The sequence below is a fragment of the Vigna unguiculata genome, unplaced genomic scaffold (genome assembly GCF_004118075.2).
Source record: "Vigna unguiculata cultivar IT97K-499-35 unplaced genomic scaffold, ASM411807v1 contig_697, whole genome shotgun sequence".
NCBI classification, from domain to species: Eukaryota; Viridiplantae; Streptophyta; class Magnoliopsida; order Fabales; family Fabaceae; genus Vigna; species Vigna unguiculata.
The window spans coordinates 25778-48908 of record NW_021011422.1 but is presented as its reverse complement, the minus strand read 5'-3'; the positions used below and the strand labels follow the sequence as shown (position 1 = coordinate 48908).

Sequence of the window (23131 nt, the reverse complement as noted above, 5' to 3'; positions counted from 1 at the left end):
TGACGGTCTTCCCGCCAGGCGGTATCTACAACGTGGATGAATCAAAGGTGCTACACGCCTGGCGGTACGCGTCACCCGCCAGGCGGTCTGGAAGCGACAATGCCTGGTGGGTATGTGTCCCCCGCCAAGCGATTTTACTGCAGCAACCTTGGGTTGTTGTTTCTGCGTGCGTGATCTACAAGGCTTTTAAGATACTTTAAAGGTCGGTTTGCTGGTGTTCCTTGAGTTGAGTTGGAACGTATCCCTTGAGTTGAACTCGGGATAGGAGTTAAGCACGTGGCATTCCTCGAGGTGAGCTCAGAATGACATCCCTTGAGTTGAGCTCGGGATGGCGGATGAACACGAGGAACCCTTGAGTTGAGCTCAAGTTGGCGAGTCTTGCCGGTGTGAGTGTGCTGGTTGTGGCCAGTACGGATGGGTCCAAATGGAATTTTTGCCCTCATTTAATGTTTAAATTTAGGGATTTAATAGAATTTTTGTGCTTAAGGATTGATTTAATTAGGATTTGTGATTATTGGATTTATTGAGTACGTAAGTTAAATATGGTGTAAAAATTGATTTTAGTTGTATAAAATATTATTGGATATTCTAACGTTTGTTAATGCAGCTGGAATTTAATTTGGGTCATTAAAAGTTTGGATTTGAAATATTCAAAGTTACAAAATAAGTCCAAAATTACAAAATTTTGGAAAAGAATAATTCAGGATCTAAATGCACTCCCTGTTTTTGTTTACACACTCCTCCTGCAAGTGGACCACAAAAACCTGTTCTGCACCCCCAGTTTTTACTAAGTTGCACCATTCCTACCACTTAAAATCCACTCAACCAGATCATGCCATGTGGCAATCCTCATTTTTTAAATCTGTCCAATTAAAACATTCCATGTGGAAACAATCCTTGCACTAACAAGCTCGGGACTTCGGAGTTTTGGAACCCTTAGGGGGCCTAATTTCGTTTCCTTTTTCTCTCTATTCTTCTTTCTATTTTTATTTTACTTTTGCATTCTATGGATTACTAATCTTCTTGGGTTGATTCCATTGTAATTTCATTATGGATTCTGAGGTTAGAATGAAATAATTTCTTTGTTCTTGTTATTATTGTTGAGGTTTTAATTCATCTATGTCTTTTATCTTTGAATCACGTAAAAAGTAATGATTTTAAATCTATATGTATGTTGATCATATGGGTTCAAGGGTTTTTAAATTTAATTGAGACTTTACTTTGATTTAATTTAGAAACTTTCATGTGATTAAATGAGTTTTTACTAATAATTGAGACTTTACTTTGATTAAAGGTATTTACTTTAACGAAAATTAATTTAGACTTTATTTTGATTAATTAAGCTTTTTATTTGGTGAGAAGATAAAAGAATAGACATGATTAGGCATAGTAAAATTTGATTGAGACTGTACTTTGATTGAATTTACTGTGGATAATCTAAAAGTTCTCACTTTTAATTGAGACTGTACTTTGGTTAAAAGTGAGAACGAGCCAACAAATTAATTGAGACTTTACATTGATTAATTTCTAAATCTACAACAATAATTAATTGAGTAATAATCTTTAGATAACCGATGATGAATCTATTTTGAAAAAGCAATGGAATCAATCTATTTTCTTTACTATTGTTTTTATCTCTTTTTATCTTTTCTATTTCATTCTTGTTTATCTTAATCCTCCCATATTTTTATTATTTTATTTGACTAACCGTTTTGTATAGTTTTTATAAGAATTAATTTGTTAAAAATCATTTCCGTGTTCGTTGGGAAACGACTTTGGGTCAGGGTTACTTTACCCTTTCTATTTTGTTGACTACTTTCTTAACAATACTGAAGTTGTTATAGCTTAGTAGTATTAATTTGACCGCGTCAACGATAACGTTATCAGTATCCCTTAAGTTGAATTCGGGATAGGGGTTAAGCACGTGGCATTCCTCAAGTTGAGCTCAGAATGACATCCCTTGAGTTGAGCTCGGGATGGCGGATGAACACGAGGAACCCTTGAGTTGAGCTCGGTTGGCGAGTATTGCCGGTGTGAGTGTGCTGGTTGTGGCCAGTACGGATGGGTCCAAATGGATTGTCCTCCTCAATAATTAGCTGACGAGTTTGGTAGTCTTGGAACGTTATGATATGTTCGTATTTGGAAACTCCACCTGGCGTTACAGCGTGTGATCCGTAGCATGGTTTCCCGCACGTGCTCTATCGGTTGTGGCCGATAGGTATGGCAGCAAGACATCTTGAGGTACTCACTAAAAGATGTAGAACACGAATAACATGGTTGTGGCCATGTGATTTGGAATCAAAGGAAGGAATTCCTTTGGTGTGTTTGTGTGATATATATATATATATGTATATATATATATATTATATACATATATATATATACATATATATACATATATGTATATATATATACTTGTGCCATATATACATTTTTACTTTATTAGTTCACCCTATCTGCTTGTGTTTGGCGATGATCGTATATGCGATACACGGGAGCATATGATGTTGCAGGTGGATCTGGTGAAGCTTAGTAGCGGAGCGGGGAAAACTCATGGGAACAGTTTTATAGAGTTTTATCATTCATGGTTTTGGAATAAAGATGTAAACTATTATGAAACTGTTTTGGTATTTTATTGAATTTTGAGAAGATTTGAACTTAGTGTTATCTTTACTATGAAATAAATTATTTGAAATTTCCCCATTTTTAGGAAATGGATTTATAATAAATGTGATTTTATTTTTCATTTTATTTTATTATTTAAATCCATAATATCCGGTTGAGATGTTTCATTTGGTATCAGAACAATAATTTTTAAAAGATTTTTGAACCTTGAAAAATGAGCTTGACGTGTTTGGATTGTAATTTATGTGATGTGGTACTTGACTCTATATCTCTAATCTTAATAACTCAATATTAATAACGGTCAACACTTCGAACAAATGAAATAGAATTTGTAAAAAGAAAATAAAAAACTTAAAATGAAAAATAATAACTTTAGTCTATGACCCAACTTGGGCTTAAAAAAAAGAAAAAAGATAACACTTCTCTACTAACTCACGAAAAACCTCACTGGAACCAAACCCTCACAGAACAATCCCCTTCTCCGATTTCTCTCTCTTGTCGTTCCTCCTCCGCAAGGCGCCACGCCTCAGCCTCCTGAAACTTCATCTACCACGATCATCGGCGTCAACTGCCAGAGCTCACGAACTGGGCCTCCGACGGCAAGAGCCGCCGCTCGCCCTCGCAACTACCGTTGGAACCTCACTATGCGGTACCTGAGCCCTAAGCTGCCAGTCGCCACCTTAATAGGTCTCAAATTCAGTTCTTCGAAATCAAGTTCGTGCATGAAGCACGAATCTTCAACTAGAAATTTGAGAAGCTCAAACCCGCTGCCGAGGAGGTGAGCACGTGGTGGCGTTAATGCTTCCCCTGTGAAGGTCAAAGACGGTGTTGTGATTCTCCTGTGAGATTTTTAATGTCGTTCATTATAAAATTGCAAGACATTTGTTTATTTTGATACATTTGTTTGGGATTGGTACTGGTTTGGTGTTCTGAAATTGCAAGATTTGGTTTTCCAGTGTAGTTGTAATTGCACCTTTATTGTGTGTTTATTGGTTTAGGTCTTTCACACACACACACACACACACATATATATATATATATATATATATATATATATATATATATATATATATATATATATATATATACTTGGAATACTCCAAGTGTGAGTTAAATCCCACATTTTATAGAATAGACAAAGTTAAATATTATATAAGATGAAAGGCCTGTAACTCCATTGTCTTAAGATTTTGAGGATAAAAATAGTAAAAATTGTGTCAAATGTCTTATATGTGTAAGACCAATGCCATATATATAGAACCATAATTAATGACTATAACCCACCCATCAATATGTGATTATGTGAGTTTTTAGGGTATAGAAAGAGGGCTATGGATACTGATGTGATGGATTTATTTAGAAATAAAACAGTCAAGAATTATAGAATACATTGAAATATTTTGGAGAAGGGTTTTGGGTGAAGATAAAGAGTGAAAGAGATCTAGAGATAGTTTTGGTTACGTGGAAACATTAAATGGGACAACATCTTATTTAAAATTTACGAGGGTTAAAATTAACCATTTTAAAAGATTCAAAACTAAATGAAGTTAAATTTAGAACCATAGAAAGGTATATTATTCCTAAAGAAATAGGAAAGGAAGTCACCCGTAACACTAATGTAATTGAATATATGATATTTTTCACTTTTCATAATATGATTATGTACCAACTTTTACTTTCACATTTTGTGTCATTAGGTTTTTTATTTTGTAATTGAGATTGAGAGAAGTCACTTAGTTGTTAAAAACTTTGTTTTGACCTTTTGTTCATGTTTTGTACATCTTTGTAATTAAAAAAAAAAACTAAGGTAATTGTATATGTAGTTCCATGGTAGACATATGTTGGACTGTGACTATTGGCTTATTCATAGAGTTTGGTCATGTTAAATAACTTTTCTTTATACTGTTTTGGGTTCAAACATTGTAACAGCTTAAGCCATGATATCATTCCCTCCAAATCTGACCATCAAAGTTTGTGCATATTCGTTTTTTCTTTGAGTAAAATGTTCATACTACAGTTGGAATCTGTTTAGAAAATGGGCTTAATTAGTAACTGTCTATTGGCTTAATTAGAAAATGTTCCTTTGTCACCTCTTTTTTATTTGTCTTGTTATTCTCTCTCAATTGGTAAGCCTTCTTTCTCAACAGTTATTTGCCTCTGATTGTCACCTTTTTTATTTGTCTTGTCATTGTCTCTCAATTGGTTGTTGTTCTTCCTCAGTTGTTTGGTTCATTTCTTAACTGATATTTCCAATCTTGTTAAATTTGGCATGCAGGCAGATTCCATATATTTAATGATCGCAACTGTGTTTAATGGAGGTTGTTGTCCTTTTTTGCTTTGACCACGTTCAGAGTTATTGTGTTCCTTCCCACCCTTCAGATTCGAAAACTGTGTTTAACTGAAACTTTGAATTGTATAAGTTTCTTGTATTTATGTTAACATAATGGCTAACAATGCCAACTCCTCCTCCAAAACCCAACCCCCTTATGCTCCTAATCCTAACCATCAAAATTTCTTACAAAACAATGGTGTGGGCATGACACCCCAGCCCCAATTTTGTTCTGGCAACCACCAAAGCCAAAGCCTGTCACCCCCTTTTATGCAGCGACTACCCATGAATGTGGCACCTTTCATGAATGCTGCAAATCATAATCATTTTCCCTTGCAAAACGATCAGATGCATCTGTGTCAAATGGGTATGCCTGGTCATCAACAGGGTCAACCCCTTGTGGGGGTTTTAGGTCCCCAAAATAACGTTGGCAATCCCAATTACAGCAATCCAATGTATCCTGTTCAGGGATAAGTCATACTGAATGCAGCTCAAATCAATTTGTCTCATTTACAGGGACAAATGTTGGCACAGAGTATTTTGAATATACTTCAGCCGTCTAATGTGAATATGAGTATGCCAAATGGCCAATTTCGTGCCCCTTATCCTATGCAGAATATGAATCAACAGTTACCTACACAATTGTCAAGCCCTTCTCAAGGGGTTCCGCATGGCATGCATCCTGGTTCCTTCCCCATGTTTGGGTTTCCAAACCAACTGCCTCAGGCTATGGTCCCTCAGAGTTCATTACTTTCTCCAAGTCCACAGTTAGGTTTTGAGCCTGGAAGGCATGTCCGGCTGCATATTGACCCGAACGAGAAAAACCTTGCTCCACCAAACGTGAATGCAAATGCTTTTGTATCACAGTCGCCTTTTTCATCTCATCAATTACAAGGGAATACTTCTGGGTCACTTAATTCTGATTTGGCTCATACAAGTAACTCTCAACCTCCTGCACTTTTAAAGTCGCACTCACAGGTATTTAAACTGAAGTGTTTTATGTCTTTTCAATGTATGTTAGCAGAATTTATTGTTCTACTACATGTAAATACTATTGTAAATGAAGCTGTGGTATTATATTTACTGCAAATCTCAATAATTGTTGCAGGTGAATCCTTATGGAAATATTAAAACTAATGTTCCAAATACCAACTGGAATGGATCACCCAGCAAAAACTTCAAAAATAGACCAACACGAGGGGGGTTTAAAGGAGGGTATGTTATTTTTTTTCTCTTTGTTACTCTTGATCACTTGCATGTTTTTCCTCGGCGTTACAATTGTCCTATTTCTTTAGATTCCAGAAGTCTAAATTTAATGATGTGAATAATGGAAAGCGCAGAACTGGGTTTCTTAAAGATCATAATGGAAGAGGTTTGAACTTTTCTACCTTGTTACCCAGATGAAATATTTTCTATGGTTAGGCTAATGTTGTGATGGAAACAGCCCTTACAGTGGGAGGGCAGCACAGGATAGTGTAAGATCAAAGGAACTTAAGCAGCAACTAGAAAGGTAGCTTCTGCTTCACTTTCTGATTCTTTTTTATCTGGTACCAGTCTATTACTTGTTTGCAGTCCTTTTTTAATTGTCTTTGTTGATAATGATAATGTGTAACAACGAGATGCTAATTAAATAGTTCTTAGTTTATTTGTTACTTCCTGAAATTGAAGGTTATTTTACATTGCTGATTCTGGAGTGCTAAAAATGATGCTAGTAGATATCAACTGAATGTAATATTTTCTTGAAAATGTGAGAATTTACTTGAAAAAGAATGATGTACACCACAAAAGTAGAACAATGTTAATAGAAAATTCTCGCCACTCAGCTAGAAGTTTTGGCATATTATCCTTGATTCTGTGTACAAATGTCCAGTTTTCTTAACTGTCATTACTCACTACCTATGGGCCATAGGGAAAGCCAACTCTATATTTAACCCTTATTTGTAACCAGCTCTAATACATGCATTAATCAACTATTCATTTTAGCTAAAGGTTAGCAATGTAAAAATTGTTGGCATATAAGCATGTTGTAGTACAGGAAAATATTTCGGTCTATTTTAATTTTGAACTGTGAGATGAAGCATGGTAGTCAGAAAACATCTGAGACTGAAAATACTAGATGGACATAATGGTAACCATCAAGCCATGTTACAGGCTCACAATTGTGTCCACCACTGTACTTTGTAGGTCATGCTTTGAACATCTCTGAAAACAAAAGTTTATTTGGGATGACTGCACACACTCTTGCAGTGTATGTGGCATTAAGGGTCTAACAATGGTAACTTTTTTTGCCTTTTAATGGTTCTTATATAGATTCATGGGTATTTGATATTGATGATTAGGTGTTAAGAGGAGTTCCTTGGGTAGTTAAATTTAGTTTTAGAAGTTGACCTTATGTTTTTCTTTTAATAGCCATAATAAGCAAGGAATTTGATATGGTTTTACGCACATGATTCAAAGACTAAGCTACAGGACATGCTTGTTCTCCTCCTTCCCATTTATCTCAACACACTTCTCCTAACCCTAACTACTATAGAATTCTTACCAAAATGGGGCATGCTTGCCTTTGTTTGAGTTTGCCACCAAGACATGTCATCGGGTTGTAATATTAGGAATTTTCTACGAGGATATATTGAAGAGATTTAATACCAATGAGTTAGAGCAAATCCATATAAGAAAGCATGGCACCATTTTCAACCCAAAATCTTAAGGATTTGTGTTTGTGGGTCTTTTTACCTTATACATCACTCAACTTTTTCATTTTTACTCAATGAGGAACTTTCAACTCATACTTAAATTTCTAACTAGCCAAAATATAATAGAGACCAAACAAAGATGATTTTTCTCCCAATTAACATTTTCTAGTTTGTTATGTTTAGGAATCATGGTAGGAAAAATACCAATTGATGCAGATGATGCAGGGTTTGTCATAGATAGGAAATCCACCTTAGGATATTTGCATGTTCTTGGGTAGAAATTTGGTGAGGAAAAGTAAGAAACAAAATGTTGTTGCAAGGTCTAGTGTAGAGGCTAAATTCCAAGCTATGTGAATTGTTATGGATGAGAATTATTCTAAATGATCTTAAAGTGGCATGTTAAGAACCTATGATTCTTTATCTTTTGTGATAATAAGTCAGCTATTAGCATTGTTCACAATCCAGTTCAGTATGATAGACCAAACACATAGAGATAGATCGACACTTAATTAAATAGAAATTAGATAGTGGCCTTGTTACTACTTGTTATATCCCATTGAACTTCAGTTAGCAGATTTGTTTACAAAAGGTCTTCCTAGTAAGTGATTTCATGATTTCACATGCAAGTTAGGAATGATAGATATCCATTCCACTAGCTTGAGGGGGAGTGTTGTTAGGATATTAAATTACTAGAAGTTGTTAGTAGATTCTAAAGATCTCTTGTAATTATTACTTTAACGTTTGAGTTCTCTATATATAGAAGTGGATGTACTGTTTTGAATCAATTTGAATAAAAATCTTCTTTCGTTTACATTAATTCTTTCAAGTATGATAGTAGAGCGGGTGTATGTGGGGTGGTGGCAACAACAATAAGGGTAGTGAAAATGGTAACAGAGGCAATAATGGGAGGGATGGTGGCAAGAGCAGGGACAATTATGACAGGGGTGGTGACAATGATAATAATGGAGTTGGAGTGGTGTGAGAGTAGAAAGGTAGACTATTCTATCATGTTGCCTTCTAATCTAGCTCTTCTCATAGGATAAGAAATACATCCCACTAAGATAGATAGTAGAATTAGGGATGACAAATAAATCTACACTCGAGGAAATCTGTGGATAAAATTCGTAACAAATTCTAAAAGAATATTATTAATGGATAACCATGGATAATGGACAAGAGTATTTCAATTACTCGGTTCTTAATAAAACGGGTATGGATATCATGGTATTCAACCCACATATACTTGCTAATCATTATTAGTGAATTTTATTTGAATATTTGAAGAAACAAGTGGTAAAAAATTTAGTCACGAGTGAGAGAAGTATTATTCATTAAAGAATGTTTTAGAATTTGATTTTATATATTTATATTTGTTTTCTTTAGACCTATGAAATTTAAATTATTTCTAGAAAGATTAATTCTTTAAAACTTATTCTTTGGTGCAACTCAATTAAAGAAATCATATATGTTGCACCAAACAATTGATTAATAGAATCTTTTTTGCAAAGATGCTCTCGACTAGAAAGGTGAAACAGTTGGCAAAGACTTACATATGGAAATTTCTGTTGGAGGGAAATTTTCCAAATTGATTCTTGTAATGGAGGCATGATAAACAGATAATACATCTAGTATAGTATTTTTAACTTTTGCATTCAACATGGACATAAGTATGTGTTGTGTGTAAGACAAGTGTGGTAGTCAAACAACACATGTGGTTCTATATAATTACATCGTCCTGCCTCCCTTCAACATATTGAATCAATAAGGTTGTGGCCTTTCACAATTTCGGTACCAGACTTGTGATTTTTGTCCAAATAAATGTTTTCCAGAATCCAGATAACCTTCTAAATGAAATTAGATTTGCTTTTGGTGTTATTTTTATAAATTGTCTGCTTTCTTATTAGATTTTTATTGTCTTTTCACTATTAAATTACTTTTCTTAAACTTCGAATTTCTCAACTTATTCTTTTATACTGAAAATACCTTAACTCTAACCCTGATTTTTTAATGATTGCTATTATTTCATTTCTTGAATGGTTAGATCTTTCTCTGTGACTTACACTGAGCAAGAAATCAAACAATGGCGTGAAGCACGGAAAAAGAATCATCCTTGTAACAACTTTCAGAAGGTTGTAAACAAACTGATGTATCTACTGCTTGTGTTTATCAGATGTTATTTTCTAAATATCAATTCCTGAATACTAATTGCAGAGGCACTGTGAATGACCGATGGACTCCAAGGTCATTAAAAGGGAGGTCTTACAAAGAGAGGTATACTTAGAGGGATGTTATTAGCATGTAACACTTCCCAATATAATATTATCATGTAAAATTTAATAATGTTCAATATATAAGTTAAGAAAATAGGCTTTTTTAGCAGGAAATATATGTGCTGACATAAATATTCCTTGAACTCAGCAAATGGTATTCCAATTCATTAGCAGTGTATATATCTTGTCTTTGCAGCTTAAGGAGGTTTTAGCAAAGCAAGCTGAATTAGGAATCGAAGTTGCTGAAATACCATCACACTACCTTAAGAATTCTGATAATCAAGGTCTTCAGAATGAAGGGAAAAACAAATTTAGTGACAAAAGAAAGTTCCAAAACAAGTTCAACAAGAAATTAGACAGAAAAGGTCGGTTCGGCAAGAAGCAAAAGTTTGCTGACTTTTCAGAAAGCCCTTCATTAAAAATGAGGAAGCCAACTTTATTGCAGAAACTCTTGAGTGCAGATATAAGCAAGGATAAGAGCCACCTGTTTCAGGTTTTCAGGTTCATGGTAATAAATTCTTTCTTCAAACATTGTCCTGATAAGCCACTTAGATATCCATCAGTCATGGTTAAAGAGAACTGGTCTGAAGTTGACACTAAAAAAGATATTCCTAAACGCGGGAACGAGGGAGCTGTCAAAAAAATTGCTAGCCTAAATAATGATGATCATAGTAGTGAAGACGAAGACAGTGATGTGGATGAGAATGACTCTATTGTACATAATAATCCACACAAAGAACTTTTTTCCTTGGTTAAAGAAGGATTTGAGAAATCTGATGAAGAGGGAGAAATTTTAGAATGAAATTCGAATATTGGTGCTCCACTTTTTGCAGCAAAGTTTTGAATACTGTAGTGGTAACATTTTTTGTTTAGTCATTTGTTTCCCTTATGGTTTTACCATCATGCGTAATGTTACAGTAAATATATTTTTGCAGCAAAGGTTTCTTAATACTAATATTACACACTATATTTGCACAAATGTCTATCTGCTGCTTTTAGCAAAAGATTCAAAGATTAGGGAAAGTTTAAGTAGATATTTTTAATATATTTTGATTTGATTTCTTATTTACTATCCGAGCCTTTTTCCCATTTTTTCTTATTTTTCTTTTCTGCTAACATGTTTTTTTACTATTACCATTTTTTTCTCTATTTGCACATTTCAGTAAAATTTTCCTCTCCATATTATATATATATATATATATATATATATATATATATATATATATATATATGAGAAAAAACGAAAGAGATAATGAGAAGCGTCAAAAGTAGATTAACCCTCAAACTTACATTTTCTTTTTCTAAGTTTCGTCCTAAACTTTTTATATAGTTATTACAAATATTCATTCAGATATCATTAATTTATTTATAGAAGGTTGCATATTGTATACTACATTTAAATAACTTATTAATTCAAGTAAGGGTGACTTTTCCTACACCACCATAAGATATGAAATTCCTATATTAAATCTCATTAAAATTATAATAAAAATTCCTACACCTTATTAATATTTTCGATTTTTGGTTGGGTATTCCAGAAGTAATTTCTGGATTTAGAATACAAATATTTTCGAATTTTGAAATAATTTCTGAAACACTTGTTTTGGATTTTTTTTTTTATTCCGAAATGGTTGGTACGGAAGGTATTTTTAATATGGATGGCACAAGCGCAAGGGGAAGGGGAAATGGGAATGAAAAGTAATTTTGGATTTTTACTTTGAATTAGGGGTAAAAGGGGAAATTTAAAGTATACGGGGTGCTGGAAGAAAAAAAAGTGGTGCGGGAAGTAGCAGCCTTCAAGTAATATGATTGTTACTAAGATTAGTTTTTCAAGCTTAGACAAAATTAATTGGGCTGCAGCATTTTTCTATATTAAATGCATTTAAGTGTTAGATTGTCAAGGTTGTGTTTATAGTTCTTTATGAAGTATGTAATTGTATTAAAACACACGTACTCATATTTAGTGTTGTTTCAAGCATTTCAACAACTTGTATTTCTTTATTTGTAGAAGGTTAAGATCCATGAATACTTTCATGTATCTTTAATCATATTTCTTGTAAAAACTTTTCATTTTCATTCATTTTTTCATTTTAGATGAAGCAAGTAACACGTAAAAGGTATGCACAATTCGTATCGTTGTCATTCTTAATTTTAGGATGTTTGATTCTTCTTATGTGGTTCCTAATGCCTCTTAAGGTTTAGATAAACACTTTACAGAAAATGTTAAATATATTTTTCTAAAATATTCTTATGTTAAAAAAACATATACAAATATAACCCTTCAACTACCAAAAGATATGATATGTTACCTAATGTCACATTTTTTAGGACACATGTTTTCCCTTTTTAATCTTTGATCATTTTATGATTCCAAATTCTTATTATTCTAACCATAATGAAAACCAGTCTAACATTGACTCATCTTACATACCAACGAAGGACATAAGTAATTACTCTTGCTCTTGTGTATTCTTATATGGAAAGGTATTTAGTCTACTTGTAATTCATATTTTGTTTTTAATTATTTTGAGTTACCATAATATATCTTTATCATATTTAGCAATGGAGGGAGGTTTCCTTGCCACGAGGATTTTCCTTTTATGCTTAACTTCAAATTTGGAGCTTAATGTTTCCTTGCAGTGAAGGTTTCTTAAAATGTTACTTAGCGTCAAATTTCATTACTTAGTTGTAGGCTTAAATTTTACTTTTTCTTAGTTCATCTTTCTGGCTTGAGCTGCAACTTTTGGGGCTTAGTAACAACTTCATATTTTCTTCATTTTACTTGCAAAAGAGCATAAAATGTATCAAATTTCACTTTTTATATTTTCTCATAACCACAATATGTGTAATTAAGGCCTTTATGATCATTCTTTCATAGAATTAATACAAGATAAGTGTCTAAATGACATGCAATTTAACTAATACTAGATACTTAACAACATGTCCCAACTTTAGCTCTTTACTTGTCCTAAAAAAAAGCTTGAAACAGTTCCACAAAATGGTTTCAAAAAGATTTGATCATGGTTGTTTAGAAATTCATAAATCACACTTTATCAAAAAGCTAAGAGAAATGCAATCAAGTACTTGAATTAGAACTAATGAAATCAGTTTGACACAAGTTATCATAGTTAAAGATTAAACACAAGGTCTCTCAAATGATTTTCTGCTTAAGTGCATAATTGCATCCTTCGAAGTTGTTAAAGTGTTTGTTGTCTTATCATCCTTTACAATTGTCCACTTAGCTTTGTATTTTCATTCTCCACAGCTATGTAGACATGATTGGCAAAGATCACAAAGGTCTTTTGGGCTTGTAACGTGGTTGGACTATAAAAAAACTTTGTTTTTCAAGACAAGCAAGACTTACTGCTAAAAAGGAAAACAACAATTTGCAAGTGCTATGACTCTAGCCTATTCCAACCATCTTTTTGTTTTGTTTTTCTCTTCTGCCAATTTCTTTTCAATTCATTCCTATTAGGTACTATTTGCTTTGATTTATCATTTTCAGATTTGAGGTGTCCAATTTCAATTTCCTTTTTGCTGCCATTTTCATTTTTCTTTGCATTCTTGGGTATGCTTTCAGCATACCCCAACTTTATTCCTTCGTCTATTTCACAAATCACCAATCCATTCATGGCACACACACATTCATTGTATCCTTCTCATCATTAAGAAGGGTTTGATTTCCTACATTCTATGCTCAGGTGCATGTTTAAGGCCAAGGTTCAAAAGGATATTTTTCATTCATAATGAAGTAGGGTGGTTGTTTGGCCTTGGTTTATACAAAATATTCATCTAGTGTTTAGTACTAAAATGTTGCCTAAATTATACAATTCATTAGACTTTGAGTTCTCTCTAGCGTAGCTCCCTCTTCCAGACTTCCTTCCTTAAGAGTTGACCTCACTTCTCCTTATAAAGCTTTCTTCCATCTTCATGTATATCTTAAAGGAGTTAGGAGAGAAGTCATCATGGACCCTCTTGAAAGCCCTTTATTGTTTATATTTATAACACCTTAATGCATATTTTAATAAATATTGCTCTAAGTAAAATTCTTACACTTAATTTGTTGATTGACGATTGGGGTTTGCTTAACCATATTTATACTCTTTTCTTTACTCTTTATGCACTAGTGCATTAGGAGAGTGGCATTTATTTGGTAGCATCAACGATAACTTATCATTATCTAAGAGCGATTTACGTATTTATGAAAATCAAAAGTTGTTTATATACTTGTAAGAGTGGTTTGTGTACTCAACTTATAATCATTGATTTAATTTGTAGAATCTCTTAAGCATAACTCAAGAGTTTAAAGTAAATCCATATAAAATTTGTGTATTATTTTTTATCACTTACTAGAAAGTCTAGCAAGAAAAGAGTTTAAGACTCTATTGAATCCCTCCTTCCATAACTATTTATTCCCTTTCTCTTTTATTTTTCTTTCTATCTTCTTTATATTTTTTTTTCATAATTTGTTTTTCTTATTTTTATCACTTTAATCCACCACATATGGACCTTTAGATTTTTAATTAAGATGTGCTAAAAGGGAAAAGTTTTCTTAGTGCATACCAATAAAGTATAAACCAACGTCTTTATGTGATTTAGTGAACAACTTTTTATAATACCAAGGATTTATGCCCCGTTATTTTTGTTACATCATCTCTATTATTTTGAAAGTCTCTTTCTCTAATTTTAAAGACCTAAAGTATGAAGTTAATTCACCGCCTGTTAAATGTGTTGGTTGATTAGAAACCTTCTAAATACAAAATATTTTTAAATAATGTTCGGAGATTTTATATCTTTGAAAATATAATTAAAGTAAAATATGTAAATAAATATAAATCTCGGAAGTTCACTCTATAAAATGGAATTGAATTTAAACTTATTTTCTAACTCTGCAAAATAAATAAAATGGATCATCAAACTTGAACATTTAAAATATATCCAGTGACACATGAATGTGAGATTAAAAATAAAGATAATTTAGTTGGCTGAGTTCAGGAAATTATTTCTATGAAACGATAATTCACTATTATGGAAAATTATTTGAAGGATGTTTCAAAGAGGTTTCATAGAATTTATTTAAAGTCATTATACAAATACTCGTGTTTAAGTTTATATTCAAATTGTGAGAATTTTCTAAAGAGATGGCGAGTTTTTAGTTAAATTGTATTGCGATGCGAGACATACATATTTAAATAGAAATTGAATACACGCAAAAATTGATAAATTCTCATATTATTTCGCCTTTCACTTATAACTTTTTGAACTTTTATCATTTTCATTATCCAATGTTTCTCTCAATTGTCATTTCAAGATCTTACCTTAAAAGAAGATCAATTAATTAATATGATTGAAGATGATTTTGTAGTTATTTGTCGGTATAAAATGAAATTCTTTGCATAAGTAAACTCTTAATTTCATCTGGACAGTAATGTATGCGTGTTTTTCCAGTAATAATGTTAATAATATAAAGTATATAGGCCTTGGCCCGGCCTCCATGCTTTTTCTCTATCTTCATCCACACACTTTAATCTTTTTCGCTTTTGTCTTTCCTTGTCCTCTGATTGTTGCCATAAACTAGTTAATATTCCCCATCCCTCTCATCACATAGAGAAGCTAGAAGTCCATGGGGTTTCAGCTTGTGAAGAAGAAATGTGAGAAAGATCTTGGTTTAAACTAGTGCCCTCAACTCAAGCAACAACAAACAACCAACAGCCTCACCCTACGGTCCTAGTAGAGTGCAACAGAAACAGCCCAGCTACTACTATCTAATGGGGTCGGAGCAGAATCGATTTCCTCAGCACGAAAGAGTATCTTTCTCACTCCTTCAATCTCACGTGTCCTTCTATTTACTCTTCACGAATTTCATTTCTAAACCACAACACTTATGCTTTATAGATTATTTGCCAGTGTTATAAGGGTTTTTCGGGTTAGATCTGAGGTCCCTAGTACATAACCTAACCCCAAACTTGTATATTTTCGGTTGGGGATCGCTTCTCATGTTTTTTCATTGCCGTTTTCATTCTATTAAGCACATATCCTCCTCAGATCTCACGTCAGACGACGATAGTTGCTTTAGTTACTTAGTTTACATATTGGGTGTCATTGCTTTTCTGTATCGTCTTCTGGTTATACTTGAATCTGTTAGCCTTCGAGAACATTATGGACGACAAACAATTCTCACGGCCAGAAACCCGCCCGAGCTAAACTTGGACCGATCTGATGGCTGAATTATTAGTTTTCAAAACTACCCTTTTTTATCATTTAGTAGTAGCTTTGTAGAGAAATATTTCCCCATAAGCTAGTGTGAAGGGCGGCTTACTTCACTCCTTTTGGTGCAATTGGCCTTTTCTTTTTTATATTTCATTTCAATTTTGCATTCAGAATCTAGATCCATAGTATCACATCCACGCTTGCTTTATGTTTTGTTGTGTTACGTAAACCGTGATTTTGAAAAACTACTGAGAATTCTGTATGCAGAAGGATTCTCATGTTTTTGTATGCTATAGAGATAAGAAAATAAACCCATACAATCAATAACTATTTGAGATTGTTTTGTTTTTATCTTTTGGTAGGTATTGAAAGAATGCTGTCTCTTATATAATAAATAGAATTTTTGCTTTATCTTTCTTTTAACAACCAGTAGATTCTTTCTTTCTCTTTCTTTTTTCCCTTTATGTGTGTAGGTTTGTGTCATATCCTAATAGCCTGGACTACCCACGTGGATAAGGTTGTCAAACTTTCACACTAACTCATAAACTGTTACAATTTTACGAGGGGTAAAAAACAAACTAACTTTCTAGATAAACTCCCATCAAATTTTGAGTCAAGAAGCTAGCTTGAAATCAAATACAATTTTTGACCCCCAAAGTGGCTGTGTCTATCAAGGCCCAAATGATTTGGAGAAATTAACTCCTTTTTAAAATATTTTCACTTTAGTAACTTATGTTTCAATTTTTGAACAAATGATTTTGTCATTGATGTAGTTTGATCTTTTAGTTCTAATGTACTATCAAACCTTATTATTGTGGTTTGATACTTTGCTTTGTAATATTAAACAAACTTTAAGGGTTCTGTTATATGGTTCTATATATATATATATATATATATATATATATATATATATATATATATATATATATATATATATATATATTTCTTCATAATTAGGAAGTATATGATGTAACTTGAAGCTAGAAGAATCTATACTTTTAAAATAATAATTAATTACTACTTGTATACAATTTTAACATAAGTTTCAGATTCTCATTCACAGAAGGAAAAATAGTATTAGAGTTAAATTGATGCTTTTGTGGAATGAGTCTTAAATGACTGTAAATTTTGTGTGCCACTGTAAATTATGGCTATTGAGATAATTACTTAAGAACGAATGGGGTGAGAAGATGAAGAGTCCTGTATTAGTTTATGATACAAATTTTGCTATCAGCAAGATAAAATTATTTTTAAATGCACAATTTATGTCAAATTTTCTGAGATTTGTCCTATAAAAGCTTTATAACGTCAAATAGTTCTGCAAATTGGTAAACAAAATCATGTTAAAACTTGTACTGTTTTTGTGGTTTTGTGACTTTTGATTTTCATGTAATTTCATAATTTGGTAAGTAAGGAAAGAGTGGAACTAGGGGAGTTATAAGATTAAGGAATAAGTCGTAACTTCCTGAAGGATTGCCCAGTTTTCCTTACATCCGCCAAAAGCCACTGTCATTTCAAATAAGTTATTTGCTATTTTTGGGGTTATATACAGGGTTCTGGCTCTCAGTTTCATACAGTTTCTTTTGATTAGCATTTATGGGGTCATGCTTAATGTAGTGCATTTTATTTATTTGGCTTGAATAAACTGCTTTTATATTTCAAGAATTATTTTCAGGATCTTGATCAGATTTGAGAATTGACAACATTGTTTATTTTTACCCTTTATTGATTGGCCTATGGTCTCCATAAATGAGCCTTCTTTAATAGATACATGCAGATTTTGTAATGCCTGATTCTTCTTATTTTTTCCTTGCACTTCTGTTTAGGAGTAGGGCTTATTCTCCACTATTATGAAATCTTTCTTCTTTCTCATTAATAATACTGGATTCCAAAAAAAGAAATAAACCAAAGTAAGTATCCTCAGCTTGCCGCATCTTTGTATGTATCTCTTAAAAAGGGGTCAACCATTCTTTTACTCCTATGCTCTTTTTCTTTTCGTGTCTATCAACCTTTGGGATAAAAATAACTTGAAAAGTTTGGAGTTTTCTTTCATTGCTCTAAACTTAGTATGCTATGAAGTCAATAATGTAACTATCACAATGAATGGGGGGCACACTTTTTCAAAATCTGAGCTTGGGTGACACAATAGGTCCTTGCATTTAGGAAAAACAGTTGTTATATGTGAAGGAAACATGGAAGTCTTGCATCTTTATGTCTGCAATTTGTGAAGCATGGCCAAAAGTCGAAAGCCAGACAGGTTCTTCAACCTGTGCCTGTTGTTGGACAGTGTGTGCTGCATGCCCCTTTGCTGGATAGCTCTGGTACCTTGCTTCTATAGCTATTTACCTAAACCTTCCGGTCTTCCATCTTTGATGGTGCCATTGGGTTTCAGTTTCAGACACAGGTGGTGACACTTAGCTATTTACACCCATTTGACACTTAAAATCTTTTTACCCCAATTTAACAGTTAAAATTATTTTACACCCATTTGACACCTCAAATTTTCTTACACCCATTTGACACCTAATAATTTTTACACCCGTTTTACACATAAAACTTATTTACACTCATTTGACACCTAAAATATTTTTACTCCCATTTGACACCTAATATTTTTTTACACCCATTTGAGACCTAAAACATTCTTACACTCATTTGACACCTAAAATATTTTTACACCCATTTGACACCTAAATTTTTTTTTCATCCATTTGAAACGTAAAATTTTTTTAAACCCATTTAACACCTATAAATTTTTTACTCCCATTTGACATCTAAATTTTTTTTACACCCAGTTGACACCTAAAATATTCTTACACTCATTTGACACCTAAATTATATTTACATCCATCTGACAGTTAAAATTATTCAACACCCGTTTGACACCTAAAATTATTTTACACCCATTTAATGTAACATCCCAATACTTAAAACTAATAAAAATAGGGAGTTTCATCATAGTTCCAAAACAGATAATCCAGTGTACAAAATATATTAATATGGTCTTACAAAAGATATGACTATAAAAATATATCACTTATACACTTAAACTAAACTAATAAATTCTATACTTAAATTGACCACTACTAAAGCTCCCATTGCAAACCTTCTCCTCAACACTAAAATGATGGTTCTTCATCCTCCAAAAGCGCCTTTGACAATGCAACCACATTTGCTCCCACCGAATAGGTGATCATCGCAAAAGGAAAACATACAACACGAGACAAACACACAGGAAGCAAGGGTAAGCTAATTTGATAAGAAATTCATGCAATTCAATTATAAACAAACCATGCAATCTTTCTCATTTTTACCAGAATCAGATAGGCCACCACAACACAGTACAAATATATTACTCTAGACTCGATATCCTTATTATGTAAGCGACATCGGATCTCTTGGTGGCTTGCACCTATGAAGGTTCCCAAACTCTGTAGAGTTTGGACACAAGGGGTTATCACCCAACCACTCCCAGGGTAAGTCTCCTTCGCGTCTAAGACTTGATCAAGTCCAAAGACTAGGACCTCCTGCTACTCCTCACGACATAATCCATTCTGCTCTATCTGAGCGTGAATGAGTTTCTGGTGTTTTCGCTCAAGCGAGAGCTGCTCGCTTAGGCGAAAATACCAGATTCCCAATCTGTTCTCACATGCAACAGTCCAGAATTCATGCCCACACTCAATCATATACCCAATCACACATTCCAAACATCAATTCAGCACACAATTATGCAATCAAGTTCATCAAACATGGTTTATATGTGAAATTGATTTTTTTGGGCCGAGGTGACGAACATTTGGATCGAGGTCACCGAGGTGACTAGCATTTGGGCTGAGGTGGCCGAGGTGACAAACAAATATACCTCCAGTTTTGGCTGAGAAGACCCAAAAAAATCAATTTAAGCCGCAATCCTTAATTGAAGTAAGAACCACTTGTAGAATAATCCCCGGATTGAAACTTGGGGTTAGGCCTAGACACAAGGTAAGATGGGGCTATTGTTTGATATAAAGGTAAACAAAGGGAGGAGAAACATTTCATTCCAAATTTTATTTCCACAAAACAGAGTATGTTGACATAAAGGCTAGCAACATACCATTCAAGCATTATCAGAGAGAAATAACAAAGAATACAATAACTTTAAAGCTAAAAGACATATAAGCATGGATACTTAAAGCTGCATACAAGACAAACCACGTGATTCTCTTTTAGTAAATCATAAATCTGCACACAGAAATTAGAGTTTCATAATATGGCTCACATCGTATTGTGCTAAAAAATTTCTCAATAATTAAAATGCTTACACCATAGCTCTTTCACAAAGTAGGCAACTAAGACAGATCATGTTATCATGTTATCAAAAGACTGTTCTTTTCATTTCACTCAAAAGTAAAGTACATTCTTTTCTCTTGGCAACATTTATATGTAAATTACTGATGCTTGGCTCCAAGACTTTCAAATTGATTAGGCATGAGCAACTCTAGCATATTACAACTTCAATCATTTAAAAACTCAATAAGCATAAAAAAGAAATAATATTAAAAGGTAACAAAGCTCTCGTTGAAGTTATTTTAGTGTAATGTTGTCTTCATTGTTTACTAGTAATGTCTGCAATACTACAATTACTCATTACACAAATCACAGAATAACCACCAAACAAATCACTTATACAAACAAATCACTTATACAAACAATGGACCCCATTTCACTCCCTATCTCTAGATCTCTTTCACTCTTTATCTTCACCCAAAACCCTTCTCCAAAATTTTTCAATGTACTCTGTAATTCTTGACTGTTTTATTTGTAAACAAATCCATCACATCAGTATCCATAACCCTCTTTCTATAGCCTAAATACTCACATAATCACATATATATATAGGAAAGACCTAAACCAATAAACACACAATAAAGGTGCAATTACAACTTCACTGGAAAACCATATCATATCACTGAAAATCTTAGAACCCAAACCAATACCAATCCCAAACACAAAAATGTATCAAAATAAACAAATGTCTACAATTTTATAATGAATGACGATAAAAATCTCACAGGACAATCACAACACCGTCTTTGACCTTCACAGGGGAAGCATTAGCGCCACCACGTGCTCGACCTCCTCGGCAGCGGGTTTGAGCTTCTCAAATTTCTAGTTGAAGATTCGTGCTTCACGCACGAACTTGATTTCGAAGGACTGAATTTGAGACCTATTAAAATGGCGACTGGCAGCTTAGGGCTCAGGTACCGCACTAGTGAGGTTCCAACAGTAGTTGGCGAGGGCGAGCGGCGGCTCTTGCCGTCAGAGGCCCAGTTCGCGAGCTTTGGTAGTTGACGCTGATGGTCGTGGTGGATGAGGTTTCAGGAGGCTGAGGCGTGGCGGCTTACGGAGGAGGAGCGACAAGAGATAGAAATTGTAGAAGGGGAGTGTTCTGTGAGGGTTTGGTTCCGGTGAGGTTTTTCGTGAATGAGTGGGGAGGTGTTATCTTTTTTTTTTCGTGTGTTGTTCTGTTGTTCTGAAGTTTGTTAGGATGAGGAGTGTGTGAAAAAACGTCAAAAAAATTGTGTGTGGGTTAGAGAAGTGTGTGTTAGTGTGAGATGTGGAAAGCGAAAAAATCTGCCACGTGGAGTCGATACAGTGGTAAGGATTTTTAGGTGAAAAAGAAAAAGACAGGGTGTGGATAGAAATATGGATCGGACTTTATGAGAGGAGAACATGGGTGGTAGTATTCTTTAAGTGACTAAAAAAACTAACTTGGTCAATTAAAATGGGTCAAAATTAATACGAAATTTTGACTTTTTGAATTTTAATAGTAATATTATAGATGAAAAAAAGATATGATTAACATTCTTTTTTTCTAGTATTTCTATCGCTAAACATAATGGGATACGTTTCGAACTCGAAAAAAATTAGTTAAGTAAATGACTCAAAAACAACAACTTAATCATTAAAAAATGGTCAAAATTAACACAACATTTCAACTTTTTGAATTTTAATAGTGATATTAGTGGTTTGAAAAAAAAATATGATTAACATTCTTTCCTCTAGTGTTCCCACCGCTAAACACAATGAGACAAGTTTCGAACCCGAAAAAAAATTAGTTAAGTATTGTTTAAGTTACTCAAAAGCAACAATTTAGTCATTAAAAAAGGGTCAAAATTAACACAACATTTCGACTCTTTGAATTTTAATTGTGATATTATTGGTGCAAAAAAAATATCATTAGCATTCTTTCCTCTAGTATTCTCACCGCTAAACACAATGGGAAAAGTTTCGAACCCGAAAAAAATTAGTTAAGTATTGTTTAAGTGACTCAAAAACAACAACTTAGTCATTAAAAAAGGGTAAAATTAACACAACATCACAACTTTTTGAATTTTAATTGTGATATTATTGTTGTGAAAAAAAATATGATTAGGTTATTTGCTCTAGTATTTCCACCGCTAAACACAATGGGATATGTTTTGAATCTAAAAAAATTTAGTTAAGTATTGTTTAAGTGACTCAAAAACAACAATTTAGTCATTAAAAAAGGGTCAGAATTAACACAACATTCCAATTTTTGAATTTTAATAGTGATATTATTGGTGTGAAAAAAATATGATTAATATTCTTTCCTCTAGGATTCCCACCGTTAAACACAATGGGATAAGTTTCGAACCCGAAAAAAATTAGTTAAGTATTGTTTAAATGACTCAAAAACAACAACTTAGTAGTTAAAAAAGGGTCAAAATTGTTGGGATTTTTAGGGCTTTTGAAAATATGAGAGATAAAGAGAGATATATGTGATATGTTATATGGAGGAACATGTTTTTATATTTTATTGATATATCCTATATATAGAGCAAAGGCAAAGTCATGCTTGTTTATAGGTGTTTCACAAATAATTATGACTAGGATCATGACTCTAAAGTCTCCCAAAGAAATTTGGGAATACTTGAAAGCAGAATATGAAGGCAACGAGAAGATTCGAGGCATGAACGTTTTGAACTTGATAAGGGAGTTCA

General features: G+C 33.2%; 2 protein-coding genes across 4 annotated transcripts in view; both read left to right on the top strand.

Annotated features, from left to right (window-relative positions):
* The window catches only part of LOC114172824 (protein Iojap, chloroplastic-like), a 53305-nt gene that overhangs the window by 16680 nt on the left and 13494 nt on the right, over positions 1–23131 (top strand). The window lies entirely within an intron of this gene.
* LOC114172821 (circumsporozoite protein-like) lies at positions 3278–10896 on the top strand. 3 transcript variants are annotated; one of them, XM_028057070.1, is made up of 8 exons: positions 3278–3466; positions 4901–5932; positions 6063–6169; positions 6250–6327; positions 6399–6464; positions 9689–9776; positions 9859–9918; positions 10114–10896. In XM_028057070.1, the coding sequence occupies exons 2-7, from the start codon at positions 5477–5479 to the stop codon at positions 9871–9873; spliced, it is 810 nt and encodes a 269-aa protein (XP_027912871.1). In that variant the 5' UTR covers positions 3278–3466; positions 4901–5476; the 3' UTR covers positions 9874–9918; positions 10114–10896. The 3 variants fall into 3 exon arrangements, with proteins under 3 accessions (XP_027912871.1, XP_027912873.1, XP_027912872.1); XM_028057072.1 differs by lacking the exons at positions 9859–9918; positions 10114–10896 and having other exon boundaries at positions 6250–6326; positions 6408–6464; positions 9689–9739; XM_028057071.1 differs by lacking the exons at positions 9689–9776; positions 9859–9918; positions 10114–10896 and having other exon boundaries at positions 6250–6326.